Source organism: Struthio camelus, chromosome 5 (assembly GCF_040807025.1).
Source record: "Struthio camelus isolate bStrCam1 chromosome 5, bStrCam1.hap1, whole genome shotgun sequence".
Taxonomy (NCBI): domain Eukaryota; kingdom Metazoa; phylum Chordata; class Aves; order Struthioniformes; family Struthionidae; genus Struthio; species Struthio camelus.
The window spans coordinates 55,996,094-56,016,872 of record NC_090946.1 but is presented as its reverse complement, the minus strand read 5'-3'; the positions used below and the strand labels follow the sequence as shown (position 1 = coordinate 56,016,872).

The 20,779-nt window shown below is 47.5% G+C and overlaps 1 protein-coding gene across 1 annotated transcript; it reads left to right on the top strand.

Moving 5' to 3' along the window:
• Positions 1-4,193: 4,193 nt before the first annotated feature.
• On the top strand, positions 4,194-5,979 carry NKX2-8 (NK2 homeobox 8). Its single transcript, XM_068944070.1, has 2 exons — positions 4,194-4,359; positions 5,432-5,979. Exons 1-2 carry the CDS (start codon positions 4,194-4,196, stop codon positions 5,977-5,979), a joined length of 714 nt encoding a protein of 237 aa, XP_068800171.1.
• Positions 5,980-20,779: the final 14,800 nt, after the last annotated feature.

Below are 20,779 nucleotides of genomic sequence, written 5' to 3'. Positions count from 1 at the left end.
CAGGTGGTCGAGGATGTTTTTACCAGCCCCGCGACCCCGCGGGCGAGGGACGCGGCGGGGAGGAGCTCAGGCAGGCGGCGGGAGCCCCGGCGGCAGCGAGGCAGGTCCGACCCAGCCCCGGGGCTGTCCCAGAGGGCCGCCCCCCCCCCCCCATGGGCTCCCCCAAAACTCCGCGCGGCAGTCGGTGCGCCGAGGCTGCGGCCGGCCCTGTCGCCTTGCGGGGTCGCCTCCAGCCTTCCTGCTTGTCCTGCCCTGCTTCACGCGAGATACAAACAGGGTCCTTGGCGCGCAGCGAATAATGTGGAAACAAGCATTAAAAAAAAATCTATTCTTTACCCCCGAGGAAGTGTGGAAATGCGTGTAAACGCTCTGGGGCCCGGTGGTGCCACTGCGGATTTTGCGGTTCATTCCCCCGAGCGGGACGCACAGGGCTGCGGGGCACGCGCGCGCCCCACGCGCGCCCTGTGGTCCGCTCCCCCTCCGTGAGTAGCGCACACGCGTGACTGCCCGTGGCCCTGCGCGGCACACGCGTGGGTTTGCCGCCCAGTTCGAGGCCTCCTGTGCCGCGTCTGCACTCGGCCGCATGTAAGCGCCGTCGGGGAAGAGGTGGCCCTTGCTGGAGCAGTTCAGGGACTCAGCGGGGTCTCACGGCAGCCTGTGCGGAGGGGTGAGTGGCAAACCGACCTCCTCGGTCAAAGGATGCCATCCTCGGCGGGTACCGCGGGTCCGGGACCCCGTGGGGAGCCGCTGAGCCCTCGACCCCAACGCCAAAGTGCCGGGGGAGAGGGTGAAATCTGAACCGCGAGACCCTGAAATGAGGCCGGGCAGCTGGATCTGAAATGTACCGAGTCGGTCCCAAGCAAAACAAGACATGAAACATTTCGGGTTATTACGTTTTCCCTTTGAAGCAAACTATTTCCCGCAGATAACAATACGTAGGTATATTTAGATAGCTCAGCTCTTCCATGGAGAATGTGTCTTGTGCTATTTGAGAAAAACTCTAAGAGTAAGTGCAAATATTTGATGCTGAAGAGCCCTTAAGGCTTGAAGAGTACCATTTACTTATTTCTACACATCAGTGTGGGCTTAGGATGTTAAATAGATTAAAAGGCTAAGAGAGGTCACTGAAGTAGACTCTCTTTCTCTCATCCTGACTTTTTTCCTTGCAAAGTTTTTGCACTTTCTTTAGAGTGTCCTTGGCAAACTCCTCTTAAGAGCCACCTCGGATACTGTATAAGCTTGTGGCGCTGTGAACCCCAGCCCCCCTCCCCTAGCCAAGCCCCCCCCCCCCGAAACTCAGCCTCAGCCCAGCCATTCAGCAAATGTTTGCCTGCGAGGTCAAGATATTAATAAGAACTTTTCGGTCTCCTTTTACACTTGGGGCGTTAGGAAGCCCGGTGGAGCCCCGGTCTGCCCCTCGGGCTGGGCCGTGCGGCGGGAGCGCGCCGGCCGGGCCCGCCGGGGCGCCAGGTGCGCTCGGCTGTACCTGCGCGGCCGCGGAGCCGCGCCGCCGCCCGCGGGGCTGCCCGGGGTTAACGCGAGGAGCGGGGGGCGAGGGGCCGAGAGCCGTCTCGGGAGGAGTCGCTCCGCGGAGGACGGCCACGTCGTTCCAATTTAATCTCATTTAAAAAGACATAACTAATAAATTTGTATGGACGGGGCTGCCGGAGACGTAAAGCAGAGTCGATAGTGGTTCAATCCCATTGAACCCTATTGAAAACCATGACAACAAGGAACAAGCTCCGATTTATCCCAGAGAGTTAAAGCACATTGTGGGAAGGCGTCAATCACCTATTATTCCAGATCTGAACAAATGCAAAATCTTGACTGGAACAAATGCTTCCAACAGGTCCGGGACATAGGGCTACATTTCCCTTTTGTTCACGGCCTAGCAGTTGGCATGTATTTGTGCTCCCCTCGCTCCGACCACCCAGGACGGCTGGGAGGCTGTGCTTGAAACAGGGAAGATAACTACTGTCACCAGGCACGCTTGATAGGTGGCTGCAGTAATCATGGCCTGGGAATCGTTTATATGGAGCCTGTCCAGTCCCGAAGAAATATGCAGGAAGTTGGCCAAATGGAGCCTTGTGCCCTGTTCATCTCGCCCACAAATCTCTCCGATATAAATCTCGCCTCTCCGTTGTCATTATCGCTCTATTTACATTTTCACCATGAAATGTAACTGTTTCCAGAAGCGACACACAGAGCAGGGCGGGGGGGGGGGGGGAGGGTGCGGCGGCTAGAAACAGGCAGGGAACGGGACTGGGGGCCGAAAGCAGGGGATGGATAAATATAATCTATACACAATAGGTTATGGATGTCTATTTGGACAGGGAAGTCTCTACCAACAAAGCAGCCGATTAGAAGAATGTCTGCATCTGTATCTGGGCTTCTGTTTCAAGGCGCACAGTGTCACACGTTTTCACGCGATTTAGCCGACGAGGCCGTACTGTATGCATTTTTGGACTGCATTCAAATGAAAACAGTTATGCCTGGGAGAAATTAGATATCTCCTTTTCCCCAGAGTCCCCATGTCCTCTATCTAGCAGGACATCGGCTTCTACTCTGTTTCAGAAGGGCCGCAGGTCACTGCTGCGGAGCCGGCGAGAAGCGATGGGGCTGCGAGGAGGACGCGCGGAGTGCGGGAAGCGCGGCCCGCCGCAGCGGCTGGGCTGCTCTGCTCCCAGCCCCGATACGGCCCCCTCGGCCTGAGCCACGGCGGGCGACCCGCGCAAAATAGGCTACTTGCGCCCATCAGTCATTGCCGTCCCTACCCCGCAGCTTAACGACCGAGACCTGCCAACGCGGTTTTGCATGTGAACCAGCTAATTAGGCTTGTTGTTTTTGCGTCCTCTTTAAGTCCTCGGCGGGTACTTGAAAGCTGGACCGCAGCCCCGCGGAGGGACGGTGCCGCCCGCAGGAGGCCCGGCCGCGCAGGGGAGCGCGGAGCTGCGGCCGGGCCTCCTGCGGGCCGCCCCGCGGTGGGGGCGCCCCCGCGGCAGCGCCGCCCGGCACCTCCCCGCTTGCACCCCCGTCCCGGGAGCGGGGAGCGGGAGCGGAGCTCCGCGTTTGTTTGCTGTTGCTTCTGGCAGGCGAAGCGGCGCCCGGCGGGGACGGGAGACGCGCGGGTAAATAATAAACGCACCGTGTTTGGTCTTTTCTCCCCCTCTCCCAGCTGGAATCGTTTCAGCCACTCACACATTTCGCCTGAGGAGGGTATTCCCCGGATTATTGCCACGCAAAATGACGCTGAAAAAAATCTTCTCTGTCCCTCGTCCCGACTCTTGCTTATGCACCAAATATGCCGAGCTCCCAACGTCTACCCAAACAACCTCACCCCGTCAAATGGACCCCATCGAGAGGGAAAAGTGCACCCTACATCTACCATGGTCAGGAGAGGCAAAAAATGAAGAGATCTCATCCCCTTAACGCGCACACACCACCTTTCCCCGAGGAAAGCACAAAGGAGGTGTGAAAAATTCCCCGTTGAGGGTAGGAAACCTGCCAATGACAGGCGGGAGTATTGGAGGTACCATAGCAAATAACCAGGGAAAATAAAACAAATAACGACTTAAATTTCTTCCAGGTTTAAAGGGAGAGGGAAAAGTGGACAAAATAAAGAGGCAGAAGCGGGGAGGGGGCTCTCGGCAGGCTCTGCGGATGTCCTGGGAGGATTCATTTTGTCTGCGGATAGAAGGGACTCTGGTGGCTTTGGTGGAGGATGGAGGGGGGTGGTTGTTGGTCATCCACATGCCACCCAAGATGTTATTCACTGCTAACAATTACCATTATCTGTCCCCACTTTTGGCTAATCAGACAGAATATGTAATGATGAAGCCTGTTTCCTGCTGTCTTTGGGAGGTAACGGGTTATTCTCTCATGGGGGTGGCGGGAGGGGGGGGTCACACCTACTCCCATTAGGGCTTTAGCACTTGACTAATTCAGGTACTTAGCATCCTATAGACAGGGACGGTTTGAAAGCAGGCAGTGTTTGCAGTGGGGAGGACTGTTTATATAAACAGGACACCTCTGTAAACGACACTAATATTTGGTGATAGGCGGCGATGGAAGGGAAGGTCCTCTTGAGCCGGGAGATTCCCCAGTAACCGGGCGCAATCCTTTCCTGGCAGCTTTTAAGGGAGGGGGCTTGGGTGTTTGCGGCGATAATTTTTTGGGGGTGTGCACAATTTACCATGGCCACATCTAGCAGGATCAGTTTTACAGTGAGGAGCATTTTGGATTTACCAGAACAAGATGCTAATAGCATAAAGCAAGCCTCTCATCACCACCGTTCAGCGGAAAACTACACCAGCTCGCCGTACCGAGGGTGGATAGAAACAGACAGAAATCACTATCCCTGTGAGTATGAAACGGACAGGAATTCGCCATCTCCACGCAGATTTCTTGTATTTGCTCTCCCTTCCTTTGGGGAAGATATGAAGAAGCGAATCTCCAGCGTGTGTAGCCTACAGGATCGGGGGGATCCAGGCTGGGAGTTTTATAGAATATTGCTGAATTGCAACAATGAAACAGGAGGAACATCCCGGCCACGAGCTTAAAAGAGAAAAGACCTTTTCTCGTAGGTCTGTCCATGTTCTCAGTCTATGGCAGAAAGCGAACCCTCAGGCTGCGCCTGCCCGTTTATTTGCGCTTATCGCTTAAGCTCGCTCCCCGGATTCTTTCCCCCCGTTTCACTGTTGCAAAAATATCCTGCCTCTTTGGGCTGGAGGGGTTTCAGGTCTGCGGCTGGCACGGCAACGGAAAGCCAAGCACACACCCAGTGCCTCACCTCCCCGCGCTGCGGCGGAGCGCGCCTTGGGCGCCACCGCGTAAACCCACGCGCTTGTTACCGCGAAGAGCGGACTCCAGCACGAAACCCGGTTATGCAGCACATTTGTCTTACCACACACACACATAGATTGTATCTGCAGACATATAGCGCTTAATACATGAGTATGCGTGGGCGGGGGGGGGGGGAACTGTCCTTTGAATGGATGCAGGAACCCCATCGAGATAAGTTACATATTAAGGTAGTCGAGCAACAGGAGAAAAGCAGGAATGAAAGCGCTTGGCAGCCTGATACCACATTATAGCAGCGAGCGAGCACAACCACTAACACCTGGCAAGTCCCGGGCTGTGCGTGGCAGAGCGGCTGTGCCCGCGCGGGGTTCACACCGAGGCAGAGTTTTTCGTTGGCAGCGGGAAAGCCCACTGCGTCCCATGTTATAGGTTTAATTTATTCGAGGGGTTAGATCAAATCTCTTGTTGACTGTTGGGATTAATCCAGACTGGCAAGCACCCGGGGCTCTCCCCGCAGGAGGCGATTGGGCTCGACGGCCCGCCACCTCCGCGGCGCCTCCCCGGCATCCCTGCCCCGTCGTTGGCGGTATACGCGGGCCGCTGCCTCTCTCTAACGCCTCGCTGTCCCCAGCTTCCGACGAGAGCGGCCCGGAGCTGAGCTTGCCCGATTCCACCCAAAGGTCGCTGCCCGCCTGCGGCTCGGAGGCCGAGAAGAAGAAGAAGCGGCGAGTGCTCTTCTCCAAGGCGCAGACGCTGGAGCTGGAGCGGCGGTTCCGGCAGCAGCGGTACCTGTCGGCGCCGGAGCGGGAGCAGCTGGCCCGCCTGCTCAGCCTCACGCCCACCCAGGTGAAGATCTGGTTCCAAAACCACCGCTACAAGATGAAGCGGGCGCGCAGCGAGGGCCCCGGCAGCCCGCCGCGCCCGCCCGCGCTGCTGCGCCGCGTGGTGGTGCCGGTGCTGGTGCGGGACGGCGAGCCGTGCCGCGCCTGCCCCGCCAGCCCGCCGCCGCCCGCCGCCCGCCCCAAGCTCGCCTGCGCCCTGGCGGGCTGCAGCGCCCAGGCGGCCCTCGCCGTCCAGGGCTACCAAGCCTGCCAGCCTGGCTCCGCCGCCGCCGCCCTCGGCGTCTTCCCCGCTTACCAGCACTTAGCACATCCTGCCATCGTCTCCTGGAGCTGGTGATAGTGGCGCCTCGCCCTCCAGGGCCGGACTCATCCCAAGGGCGCGGGGAGTCCAGTCCCCAGCCCCAGGCTCTTAATGCGCCCAAGGCACCGGGAGCGCCGGGGGCTGCGTCTCCCGGGCTCGGGCGGGAGGGGGCCGCGGAGCGGGGCGCCCCGCGGTGCAGCGGGCAGGCCAGCGCCGGCCGGCCGGGGACTGCTCGCCTGGGCTGCCTTCCCCTCCGCCGGTCTTGCCCCGAGGGCACAGATTCCGGGTGCGGCTCTATTTTCGTAAAGCCTCCGCTCCTCGTGTTTCGTTTCGAGAGGTCTCCCGATTAAAAAAAAAAAAAAAAACTAGCGACCTAGATTATTTTCAAATAGATTATTCTTCCATTGACTAATAAACTGACTTTTGTCAAATAAATTGTCCCCGGTGGAGAAGTGTATTTCTGACAATTAGGGCTTTCTCTTAGGTTTACCTCTTGTGCCATAAAGCTTAAGTACTTTCCTTAAACTTGCTAGTTGAATCTCACTTTAAAGTATGCCGGTAAACGGTGAATAAAGTTTGCTACAAACATCTCACTTTAAATCTGGTGGATATTTTCTCTGAGAAGGGTGAGACTGAAGCTCCCCGTCGCTTGAGGCTGCCTGGTATTCGTTTTGCGCGGCGATGCCCGGCGATGCGGAGGCTTCGCGCCGCTGCACCGCACGGTTCCTCCCTCGCCCCCGGCCCCTGCCCGTACTCTGCCGCGCACGGTCGGAGAGCTCGGAGCCGCTGGCACGGGCAGGGCCTGCCTGTTCATTGGTGTCATTTTTGGACCCGCTAAAGCAGGACCCAGGATCCAGGCTGCTATTCGCATTAGAATGTGTCTTTTCCACAGGTCTAGTAGGGAAGGACAGTTAGGAGAAGACAGCAATATCCTCTAACGCCCAAAGAATTACACTCTGAAGGGCTTCGGTGAATGAATAGATTTTACTGATTGAAAAAAAATCATATAATTGTCCTGATAACCGTCAAGGAGGAGAGGGAGAAAACTCTCAAAAAAAAACCCCAGGTATCCTTGAAATATAGACCGGATCGGCTGTTCCGACGCGGACAGACCTTCCCACCCCTTCAACGGGTGCCGCGGGTGAGGAAACCAGGATCGGGGCCAGAGAGGCTATTCGGGCGTGAAGCCCCCGCCGGGGACTGAAGGAGGCAACCTGCTCTCCGAGGAAAGGCTGTAGAGCAGAGGGAGAGGCCCACGCACGGGCCGCGGCCGTCTCCGCACTGCCCGCCCGCCCGGCGACCCGCGGCTGCGCTGCGCCCGGCGTAGGGCGCCGCTGCAGGGACAGACCCCGGCGGCTTCCCTGCCAGGAAACACGACGTGTGAAGCTGGTTCCCCCTGGGAGGGGGCTACGCCTGCACAGATGTGTGCCTGGGCTGTGTCGTGCCCCCACCCCGGGGCTGCCTCCCCTCCTCAGGGAGGATCAGACCCCGACAGCGGGGCAGGACGGCGGGACGGAGGGACCCCGATCCTCCCACCTGCATCCCCTCCCAGCATCGTCCCAGGCAGGGCTCGGCCGGGCGCCAGATGCCGAGGGTGAGATATGGACCGGGCCAGGCTTCTGGGACGTGCAGGAAGGATACAGAGGGACGCAGCCTCTCTGACACCTGTTTTGGGGGCTTTACACTCCCTTGCCTTTCTTTTCTCCCCTATCCCAAATCTTCCCCCCGCCCCTTTTCCGTCTCAGCTGCTGGCCACCTTGTCTCCCATATGGATGGGGTTATCTTAGAAGAATCTCCCAGAGAATCGTTCCTTAAACCTCCTTTTGTCTTGGGAGTTGAAAAGAGCATTGTTGTGCTTGAAAAGGACCTAGACAAAATCCGCACTGTTTCAATTCAGGACTGTTTAATCAGTCCCTAGTGACAATTTTATGGGTTTTAGGCGGTACAATAGTATCTTTTAAAACCTTGTGGCCTTCATGAAAACAAAGGGCTTGAATTTTATGGGCTTACAACTCCAATTAGAACAGTGCCAATGTGTATAGGAGATTATCAAATTTGTATCATAAAAACCCTTTATAATAAATGATTGCTGGAAACTGAGGTGGGGGCGGAGGGAGGGAAAGGACCAGGACTTCAAGCAGTGGACTTTATCACACGTAGTTTTGAAAGTGCACATGCTGCTTTCCGTTTTAACTCTTTGCTACCCCTCTATGCAGCAGGACCCACCGTGAAAGTAGCACGACATCATCATTAGAAACCGAAACAAAGACAGCAGCAGAAGACCCTTCCCCCCAGCCTAAGTCTACCCTCTGCCAGCTTGCCGAGGGTTTGGCACTGTCTAGTCCGGAGGGCTCTGGGTTCCTTCCCGGCTCCTCAGCTGACCTGGCTGTTCTCCTGTCCTGGAGCCCACTCACGGCTCTACAAAGCTCCTGCAAAATTGCAAGTCTTTATTTATCTTATTTGCCCTTATTTATCTTATTGCTTTTACCAGTAACTGCCTGTTCGGGCAGTGGCAGAGGATGCTTGGGTGTCCCTTGCCTCTTCTTCCCATCACAGCTCCAGGCTGCAGTCGTTTCCCTTCGGCTGCAGTGTCCCCCGATGCGGGATTCGGTAAGCAAAATGTGCAGTTCCTGGGCACTGAGTTTTTCAAGCCTGGGAACGAAACAGGTGCAGAGAAAAGCTAAAATCGTGCTGTGGCAGGCCCTGGGGAAGTGAACGCTACAGGGGTGCAGGGCGAGCTGTAAAGTTAGGTCTAAAGTAGTGGGAAAAGCAGCTTTCTTAACTTCTACCTTCAGGTAGAAGGAAGAAGGCACTAAATAATAAGTCAATTCAATGCATTATGGAGATTTGAGGTAAAAAGCTGCACTCTTGTCAAGAAGAGAGGGTAGGACTAAAAATACGGATTTTCTTTTGATAGAAACAAAAAAAAATACTTCTAAATTGTAAGTGTCTTTTGCAAGAAAAATTGATTTATTATCCTAACCAGTGGTTAAGCTGTATCTATCAGATACATCTTAACAGATGTCATTGATGACAGCTTCCAGGCAGAAAACTTTCTGACTTTCAGTGAATTTTCAGTTGTTTTGTTCTAATTTAGTTTTTAATAAGACAGGAGATCTTTTTTTCTTTTTTCTTTTCTTTTTTTTTCTACTCAAAGGGGTAAACAAACACACAATCTCTGTCTTTTCTCTCTTTTCATCCCACCAGGTCTTACTGTCACTTTCACCCTGCAAACAGGCCTGGGATTTCACTGAAACTAATGAATAAACATGCCATGATCAAGACCTAAATACCATCTTCAGCCAATGAAAAGCATTGCTAACGTCCTCAAACATCTTCCTGGATGCTTTATTCTCAGTCAGTAAATAAATTATTGCCTTTGAAAAAGCCCGGTCCTGCTTCAGTGGGAGCCCCTGGACACATGTTCGTTAACTCAGAACCCAGGCATTAAAACAAATTACAAGACTTTGTCTCCAAGAAATGGTCATTAGTTTTGAAAGAGCATATAATCGACATCTTTGCTATAGTTTATGACAGAATTGAGTGCTTTGCTGCCAATCTGTGTCCCTCATTAGTTTCTGGATGTACACACAATGCATTTTAAAAATCGAAACAGATGAAAGAGATTACTTCCCAAGCAGAATTCTGCCATGGAAGAAAATTCCAAAATGCCAAAAAAAAAAAAATCCCTTCTCTCATCACTGACTTAGGAAAGGCTCCTAGCAGCGTTATAATATGTATGCCTGGGTTAATAGCCCACATGGGCTGTGCTGTTAACTAAGTGCAAGTCGAAACTGTGGAAACTCCAGAGTTTTCAGCCCCTCCTACCTCATAGCACTTGATAGCAGTAGCTTTCCACTCCGGGGTCAGGGCTCAGCTGATGCTGTATGGCAGAGTGACCTTATTCTGCTTTCAGAACCCAGTGGTGCCCAAGACAGTTTGTGGAAGAGCACAAGTCTGCCTTTCCCTGTATGCAGAGACTTCCACAAGCCACAGTTCTTCGATGCAGTTCTTTGTTAAGAAGACAGGAGCAACTAGGACCTAAGGAATGCCAAACTGAGCCTTCCTGGCAGTGCTTAGCCCTTTAATCAAAAGCCTGGATAGTGAATTTTCCTTCTCCTTCAGTTGGTGTGTGTTCCTAGCCCTTCAGTACTGGTCCCATCCTATATGGATGTAATTGGGCATCAGATAATGCACTCTTTCCGAAATTTATGTCGTGAACAAAAGTTGCAAAACAAAGACGCCACTCCATCTCCCTGAGATAAAAAATACTAATAATAAGAGGAAGAGTCATGTGCCACCACCATTAGCAATGACAGAAGGATACCAGACACTTCACCTAGCTTCCAGAAGTCTTCTAAGTCATATTAGCTAAAAGGGAAAGAGGAAACTTCCGGGGAGAAAGGGAGCAATGGATTCACAATTCTTCCCACCTCAGAAAAATTGCTTAAAGCTGTTCACGCGTCATACAGCAGTAGAGTAGCACAGCTCAGCAATAACTAGCCTTGCTGATGTGACCAAAAGTTGCTTATACATCTAAAGAGTTTATCAGGGGTAAGAGAGCTCTGTCTACCACTAGGCACAGAACACCGACCTGCGAGCCGGTATTACTTTCCCCCGTATTCAGGCTCATGATTACATTCTAAAGAGTGAAGGCAATCAAGTCTCTAGCCAACAATGATGTTGACTCTTGTCCCAGTTATCGTTTTGTAATCTCCAATCCTCTTCTATTTAAAAGAGGTCATGAAGTATGTCAAAGACCTACCCTCCAAAGACAGGTCTTCCAAACAAAAGTTTGGATACCTCTCTCCAGAGCAGACCTATATCTCTCTTTATTTGCATGACCAATGTGGAGAACAAGATCATTGCAGACAGTCATTTGCAGGTCTCACGCAGTCTTCCTGTGCAAAAGGAGACAAAATCATTTAGAGTTGATGTCATATTAGTTACTTCTCCATAGCCCTTTGCTGCACTCAGTGTTCAACCATGGGAGTTAGATACCTTCTTCACAATCTGACTGATTTCAGCCCTCGGTGAGGAATACTTCAGAACAGAAAAGGACCAGACAGAAACAGGAAGAGGTTATGGAGATTCACATAGCAGCAATGAAAAGAACAAATCTCATCCTCTCCCTTCTGGAGTCTGGAGGGTGCATTTCTATGGGACTGTCCCAAGATCTTCATGTCGCTTTCAAGCAGCCAGCCAAACTCCCCAGGGGCATCCAACTTGCATAACAGTCCTGCTGAATAATTCGCACTCTCTCTGAGGATAAGAAGATCTTTTGGCATTCCCAGCAGCTACAGTATAGTTTTGTAATATTCATGGGCAGGAGACATCAGATTTTTTAGGCTGGGAATATATTTTCCTCTCTCTTCTTTATTTTCGCTTATTTCTGTGTAGATGGCAGGTTTGGTGCTAAGTTAATGCCTTTTGATGTTCAACATTAACAATGATTTTACTGAGTCACAAGTATAGCCACTTAAAAAGTACAGAGAAAAAAAAAACTATCCAGAGAGAAAGAATCCTATTTTTTATAAAATATATTGATTCATGGTATTACATGAACTATGCATTAGAACTTCAGTGTATTGGCACTATGCGGGGGTGTTTGTATACTCCCCCATACACATCTTATGTGTATTTAAGGAAATAATGTTTTTTTTACTCTGCAAGGCAAGTTGAAAGGCAACTGAAGAACAAAATATATTATTGTTATTTCTCCATATCTGGATACCATGGAAAATGACTGAAGATCCCTGTTATCTGTTTTGTCTTTTCTCAGGCATGTGACTATTTGTGTTAGCTGTTACGTATTTCATAAAATCTGTGTTACATCTTTTACTTCCTTTTTCTACTAGAGCTATCTTTCTATAGGTGTTCTTCAAGGTTTGCATCCTATATTGGGTATCTTCTACACCTGCCCTATCTGCTCATAACTTTCCAATATTGCCAGACAAAGCAAACTTCCCTGAAAAGGCTATAACCCAGTATGGAAAGGTGCCCAATAGTTAATATCATGCTTTTCTGGAAGCTGTTGATTTGCCACTTTCTGTTGTTTGTGTGCATTCACGTAGAGCTCCTAATTGGATACATCTGCTCTCTGCAAAATACAGTATCATTCTTGATGATTGCTTTGCCATCACACTTCAGAAAATGCATCTGCGGCTGCTAGCTGGGCACCAGTTGGGGGCTTCTCCTGGTCTCTTCCGTTTCCCAGTTGTTTTTCACAGAGCACAGCACTTTTAAACATCCTTCTGTGCTATTTACCTTTTAGCCTTTGGACACACAGTTTTAATATGGACGTGACTATTTTTACTCCGTTCTTCTCTTTACTTCTCTTACATTGGCCTCAAGACACTGTGCCAATGTTACTGTTAGTGCCGTCTGTGTTCTCCCTTCACTGCTGCAAGTATTTTCTCTGTGCCTGGTTTACTTGCCTCCTACTAAAGGCTGAGATTGTGTTAGCATGCCTCTCTTCTTTATTGTTTTCTCAACCTGGTAATTTAGCACTCTGTTTTCTTCACTCATGTCTAATACAACAATCCTAGGGAATCAGTTTTACCACTGAGTAGTCTTCAGACCCAGTGGTCCAACTTTTCATAATACCAATGTATATGTTTATGATTATGTTAACATATGTTTATTTAAATTTTGCTACAGAAAATTAATTTTATCTATGCTTCAAAGTAGCATAGCAGTCTATTATGAGTTTTTACTTTGACTACTTTAAATTCAAGTGTTTCATTGACAACAGAGAGTTGAATATTAGTGCATTGAAGCTTTAAAATCACTACAAGAATACTATTCTGGTGTCTACATTTTCAGAAAGATGTTGAAGACCTCAAGAGTCATCATGCAAGAGCTGCAAGGTGAAGGCTTGGAAAACAGATGGTGGGGTGAAGGCTGGGGATTCTGTCTATTCTAGCTTATCAAAGAGACCATGAAGAAGCATCCTGAGTTAAAGAATGCACACAGTGCATGTAAATTTGGTCATAAAAGACTCTTCAGTTCAGCAAGTCAAACTTTAATGAGGTCCGATAGCTAGATGAATCCTAATTAAAAATCTGTCCTGATTCCTAATCAGTGAGGATAATTAACCATTTTAACCACAACTTGATGGCAAATTCTCTGACTCAGAAAATTTTAAAACTGCAATGGGATATTTAAACAAAAATATTCCACTTTAATCATAGATGCTGGCCTCATAGTAGGAATTAATTCCAAGGATCCCCATGGCTTGGATTATGTGAGAGGTCATAGAGCTTGATCACAACAAGCCCTTTTGACCTTAAAATCTGCACATACAAATTTGCCACCCTGGTGGTCTTCCGATCCAGAATGGTGTCTACCATCAACCAATGCAAATTGCCACCACCCTTGGGCTGCTCTAATTTCAGCTGACGCTGAAAGAGCCCAGTCAATCAACATCATGATTTCAAAATGCACCAGCTATAGCTGAGAAGCTCTTCAATGCTATGACTGTATGCACCAAGTGACAGGTAAAAGGTGTGTGCAGAAAAAGTTGCTGAATCAGGAAAGATGGAGCTGTAACTGTGACTAAGGGACTGAACAGTGGCAAGGGCTCTTCTTTGGTGCATGGCGTGGCCCCATAGCCCACAGTGTTCATGGGTTCATGGCAGGCATTAGCTGTGCTGGGCTTCCACGTAAATCTAGGCCCAGAGCACATAACAGTATCTCTCTCTCTCTACTTCCACCAGCACTTACCAAACACCAGCTTTGAGAGATCCTAGGGCAGTAATCCTACAAAAAGGCCAAATTTCTCCTCCTTGCCCCAGCATCTTTTCCTCTCTCTGCTGTAACTGCATGAAGATCACTCAAGCTGTCTCAGGTTTCTTTCTAGGTCATTTGTATCTTGTCCCTCTGGCACTGACTTCACTAAAAATGGGGGGTGCTCAGGACACCTTGAAAGTAGGTTCCATATTGTAAAAAAGTCTGGTAAAAAGAGTTGAAAAATCAGGAGGCTGAGGAAATATGCGCGTGACTCTCTCTTTCTTTCTCTTTCCCCTTCCCTTGTTCTCTCTCTCTCCACCATCAGGCTGTGCTTACTATAGAATCAGACCAGTAGCTGCTCCTAACAGCCTCATTTTGCATTTTTTTCTATTGTCACTGAACCAGCCAATCATGTACAAAATGATATATTGACTTGGCAGGTGCTTCTGTTTTGAACATGATTAAATAACTTTTTATTGTCATCTTCAAAGCATTTTTACGGTCATTTGCAGAGTGAAAGGGGCTCTGATTTTGTGAGCATCTGCCAGAATATGTTTGATCCTGTCATCATTTCTTCAGAAAATCACGCGCCTGTAGCTAGAGTGCAAGACACAGTAAGTGCATGAATTGTCCATTGCACTCTGCACTTACAACACTGCCTTCATTGCCAATGATAACAACAGCAGGGGAGAGATCTTGGGAGTTAAGCTACCTGCTGTTTTTGCCTTGATGTTGGAGCTCTTGGATGCTGTGTGAATCTCAGAGATGCAAAGAGCAGCTCCTTTGTTGATGCACTATTTTATTGGTTATTTTAAAATGGTATGTTGTTTGTAATTAGAGCTGGCTAGAAAGGAGGCTTTCCATTGCAGAGGAGATGCTGACTTGCTTTGTTCGGTATCAGCACAGCAGCATTAGGAACTGGTGGAGATCTGGGCCACGCTTCTCTGCTGCTCATGGAGTTGTGTTCTGCAGGTCACCGCTGGGCATCCAACCTTCTGCTTTCATGTTGTGCATGGACCATCAAGCAGAATTCACGTGTACCCCTCAAGCATCACAATCCCATTGAATCAGCACTTTCCTGCGGAAAACCAGTTAGAGCACTCCCTGTCAGCATTATTTATCTATGCAACAGCCTTCATTGACCTTCATGTGGGCTTATGGTCCCTATGAACATCAAAATAGAAGTACTTCTTGCTAGCTGAGTTAGGCTAGTAATATTGTATGGATGAAGCAAACAGAGAGTTACAAGTAGCACATCTTTGTTTAAATTTAGCAGTAACCAGCTGGCCATATTTTGTAGGAGGCAGGAAGGGAGGATGCATAGGGAGGGATCTGAAGGAAAATCAAGCAGAGGCTATAAAAACATTTCTCTAAAATGGCAGCATAATGAAAAGGGATGCCAAGCAAAGAGCTTACTGATCATCTGCATATCACTCTTATAACATACTCCAGCTAGCTCAGCCCCCAGTACGGAGGGGACATGCAGGTGTTTGGAAGGATCACTTCCCACACAAGATATTTTCTACAGGATTCTTTTCAGCAGACAAAAATTATCTCTATTTCATTATCACCCTCTGAGACAGGCTGTTAAAGTGTACGATGAAAAGGGCAGAAAGTGGAAGAGCAAAGTGTGAGAGTGTCAGTATTCCTGAAAACAATCAAGATGAGACTAATCAACAGCAGATGCTTGACTTTCAGAGGAAACCTGTGGACTCACTGGTTACATCTTCTCCTCATTTCCATACCACTGCATCTGGTGGGGCTGCTACACCCGAATCACTGCTCTGCCATCTGTGTTTGTTCTGATGCTGGCTACTGCCTCAGCTACCCTCCTCACCTTTGACTGTGGTTATCCTTTCCCTCACAAAAGTTTCAAGGAAAAGATTAAGTTCATATAAAGATATTTCCCATGGAACAATTTGAAAGACAGTCTGCGACAAGAGAGGCAATTATTAATAATGGCCCCTGATATTACAGTGGAATAGTCCCTCACATCAGGAAGGCAAAAACCTTTGCTTTTTTTTTTTTTTCCTTCCAGTTAAGAGTGTTACAGGAAGTAGACTGTAGGAGACAGCTAACGTTCCCATGAATATCTCTAATGGAGGAATGGTTTTGGTTATATTCGTGTGTTTATGATTATGAGTCTATGCCAGATTTTCAACATCATGCCACACAAGTATTAAAAATCAATGAGTCATATCTCAAAAATTATGAAATCATGAGTTTAAAGAATTATGAGATTAAAAAAAATTAATAACTTGTTAATTTTTGCTACCTAGTTTCATTTTGGGGAACACTTCTGTTATATTTTCAAGGTTTGGGGTTTTTTTTCTCTCTCTTCAAAAGAGCATATTAGGCTAATGAAAAATAAAATTGCGCATGTTTGTATGTGGTATCACTTATCGTTTATTTTCAAGAGCCAGGTCACTCAAAAAAAATCACAGTGACACTAATGTGAAAACCATTGAGTTGATGAATTCATCATTTTCAAAGGCAGACCTGCCCTACTGCAAAAAAAAAAGTCCTCTCTGTGGTTAAATTTCCCTGGGAATGCCAGCCAAAATGTGGCTACGCAACTAGTAACTTGAAGTCATGTTAAAGCAAATACACAGAGTATGTACTCTTCACGGGTAAAGTTAATTAGGATGTGAAACACAAATCACTTTAGAAATGAACAAAGTCGTCAGTACTAAAGTCACCGAAGGCAGAGAGGTGTGAAGGGACATTATGGTCTGGACTTTGCCTGCAACGCACGACAAGGGGCAGCCCTGCAAGTGGCTGAGCTCAGAGCTGGGAACGGAGGCTCTCGCTGGCACCAGGCAGCCAGCTCTGCTAGCCTGTGCTCTGGGCAGAGGAGCCAAGATATCTCCTCATTCTTTTCCCTACCCTCTTGGTAAGTCCTGTGCTCTTTGCCTTTCTGTAGGTAATGGGAGGTTGAGAAAGCTCTTTGTTCTGTTCCTCTCTACTCAACATTATTACGAAAAGGTTCAGTAAATTCAGGAGGAATTTGTCGCTGTAGAAAGAGCAATACCTTGCTGAAACACTTCTTCAGTTTTATTTGATGTGTTTGTTCTTTTCTCCTCACCATGAAAATGTGGGTCAGTACTCATATGTTCTGTGCTACTGATTTGTTATTTCTGTACTTGTTAATAACCACCATTAGGCAAACAAGTAAACACATACAGACAAACCAACGACCTTTTGGGGCATAAAGTTAGAAGATGCTTTAAGGCCACTTGTAATAATTGTCCTATAAAGTTATATTTAAAGGGATCTGGAAACATTCTGAAACGCTAAAGGAATCACTGCCTGTGGGATGCACAGTTATTGAAAACAGAGACCAAAGGGATATCCAGGTTCAATACACAGCATTCACAGGCTGTACGCTTGAGAATCGATTCTGGGGAATGGGTCTTCTGAAGAAAATCTGCTTGGTAATGCAGAAAGGAAGGGACTGTATCCCCAAGGAGGTGATTGCCTTTGTCTTGTAGGCTGAGATCAGTTAACAGAGCCCAAGCCTGGTGCTTCAGAAGAGAGGCTGGCTTGGGATGTGGGAAATGCTAGGAGGTTGTGTCATGAGAGAGGCCCTTGGCTTCCTAGGGTGTTTCTAGGATCGTTCTCTGCTTCATTGGCTGAATTACACCTGTCTCAGGCTAGTCGGTGTTGCTGTTTTTCTGAGTGCTGCAAAGGCTGGTCTGGAGTGAATGTATACCACCCATCCATGCAGCTAGGCAAGGAGCGTATGAATGTGGAAAGAACGTTTCCATCCTAGCCTTATCTTTAGAGTTATAATGAGCTAGATCCTCAGACAATGTTTGTTACAGTTGCTCTAGGAACAACTCTATAAACAGCTGAGGATCTGACCTGATTACTTTAATCATCTGTCTTTGATACACTCTGTATATTCTCTCACCTTCTCATTTGTACAACTCCAGTCCATAGTTTTTGACGAATCTGGTACCTTTATTTCTCATAATAACAAGTGTGTGACAGTAAATGCATGCCAAACGACGAGCAGAGGCTTTGAAGCACAACTCCCTATCCATGCATTTTCCTTCAATATCCAGTTTAAGGAAACGGGACTCAGGAATACCTCTCGGCATTTTGAATAGCCTCCCTGAAGTTGCAGGAGACTGTGCAAAAAACATGGAAAGATCTGCAGGACTTTCATAATGTACCTTTCACATGTCAAAAGTCAGCACCCTGTAACACCAAGCACCCTGTAACACCTTGCACATTACAGTAAATGTTAGACTTCTTACATTAACAGCTAATACCCTACTATAACAGAGCAGGAAATTATGGAGGGAGAGGGAACAGAAGACAGAGAGAAAGAGGAAAAGAAAGTTATTCGTGCACATGAGATGCAAAAATAAATTTTCTCTAATAGATCCAGGTATACTGAACAACTCACCAAACTGCAGTTAGGTGAGGAAAAAGCAGACTTTCTATGTACATTCTTCAAGGCATCTGTGCACAGTAAATCAATCATGTACCAAACTCTGTCAGCAGTAAGGGCTGACTACAATAGCTATTTAATGCACAGGGAAGATTAATTAGCTGTATACTATGGATTTGGGAATCCATAGTTTTAGTTTGTTGCTACCTCAGATTAAGATGTAGACAAACTGTTGGTGCAGATGAGCTTGCTTTCAAGGGGCTAAAACAAAACAAACAAGGTCCATTTTATCTAGAAATGTCAAAAAGTGGTTTAAAGGAGCTTCCATTTACCTAACATCAGTTTTAAGCCTTAGTTTTAGTACTACTGGTAGTATCAAGAGCAAATATTGATATACACTAGAAAACAGGGCATCTGCCGTAGTGGGTTGGCAGAAATGAAATCAGTCCCTTGTTCCATCCAGCAGAACTATCTCATTTTGAGCTGATACTTTGTACTACCAGGGAAAGGGACAACACAAGAGTTTTTAATGTTGGGGGTGGCAACGTACCAGTCCCAGGAGATCTGGAATCACAGACTTCACCACCACAAGGATTGATGCATGCAAGTGAACTGCCAAAGTAGCATGAGAAATGCAGTCATTGTCACGAGTATCATACCTGCCTGCTAGGGTATTTTTACTTGCTCTGTAACTGGGAGGCAGTGATACCATGCTAGCATCCTTCAAGTATATCTCCTCCCCCTGATCCTCTGCTGTGCAGCCAGCTCTGTTCCCCATCAGGGCTAGTTGGCAAATCACTCTTTTCCTTGTAAAAGCTGAAGGAGATGGAGAGATTCATTCCAGCACTTTGGCATCCCAGGCTACAGTTCCTCCCATGCTAGCTCATCACAGTCTTATCCCAAGAGGTTTCCTCTTACTTTTCTGATTACCTCTCTGGGTGCTTTTGGCTATTTGAATTGACTTTGTGAAGCCAGAGCAGCACATATAGGGCAAGTAGTGCGAGGCAGAATCTGACTCAGAATATTTGCCGGGACTTTTTTCTTGACTACTAAATATTGTACAGAGAAAAAGGATTGGGGTTTTTCCACCTTGCTAATCAAGAAAGAGGTAGATCTTAGCAATGAGACAATTATGAAAATGAGGAAGCAATTTAATTGTCTGAAAACAGCTTAATTAGAAAGAACATCATTTTCTTAAATGATAGTAATCATTTTCCTGGAGATTAAAGAATAGCTCATCTTAACTTCAAGGAAAATATCTTTTGCTATCAGAAACCAAATGACTGAGAGAATAAAGGGTCCTTCTTCCCCCAGGTTCTCTGAACCATTATTCATATGGGAACCTTTTCCTTTTTTGTTTACTATGTAGATATATCAGCAGTGTTTTTCCATAGCACAACAGCATTTAAGCTCCTCAGCAGAAGGAAAGCTTAATATTGTGATAGGAGCTGTCTAAACATATGGGAATATACAGTCAAACCCTCCCTCACTGGTCAAAAGATAAAATAGCATGATAAACGAGTTAAACCTGAGCCATCCTTGGCTGCTCAAAAATACCTATTTAGTTGAATGACAAATATTAAGTTTCACCAACAGAACAGCCAAAGACAGAATATTTATGGAAGAAACCTGCATAGCAATGAGACATGTTGTAGCTACATATTGATGATGAAGTATTACTGGACACTTAACACTTCTAAAAATTAGCCTTTGACAACATTAGGGGTGAACTTAGAAGCCTAGCTACATGGTCTAAAAAATCCTACCTTGACCTGTAGAATTAGAGTAACAGTTAAGACCTGTCTCATTCAGGGAATTTCTTAAGCACATGTTTAACATCAATGTAAAGTGGGACCATAGTCTGTCTCATGCTTGTCCAAGGTTGTTTCTTGGGGGAGAAAAATAAGAAGTGTTACATGTGCGAATGCATTTAAATATCTTTGCATTTGCAAAGTTATATCTTCAAAGTCAGAATATTCCAGAAATGAGGTAGCCCTTTTTTATTTACTCTAATACAGTCTTTAATCATCTGATCACACATAATTATTTCCATAGAAGCTCTGCATCTTTCAGTGCACACTGTAGATGGCGTTTCTTTAATGCACAATCCCTCAATGTTTGGTATTTTTCCTATTCTTCACATTCTTTGTCCCAAATCAAAACATGCAGAAGACAGAAATCCTTTTCTGTTTCCTGTCAATAATGTTCCTTCAGGTGAGCTTCTGCTGGATGGTTGAGTTATTCTATCAGTTATCTATCAGTTTGTTGCTGCTAGAAGAGTCATCCTATTCCCATTTCTCTTTCCATCCTTGGCTACATGGTCCTATCCCTTACCTGGCACACCAAGTGTAGGGTAGAATATGAGATAATGGGTGGAAAAGGCAACCATATAAAGCAGTATGCGTTGCTTTGAAAGACTGGCCTTTAAAAAATACATTTAAATATTACCACAGGCAAAATGGTACTTCAGGTAGTGAGGAACACAGGCCCTACAGAGGGAACAGGGAAAACATAGCTGGGAAGCCTTGAGTCTGAAACAGAACTAGTGAAACAGGAGTTCCCTGGAAGCTGCCAGTACAATTGTGGAGTAAAATAGGGTAGTGTGATCCTTGGATTTTGAAGAATGAGGTAGAAAGTAGGAGAAAGAAAATGATTTCCCTCCGTCTCTAGCAGTGATGAGATTGATGTTAGATCGGTTCCATCCAC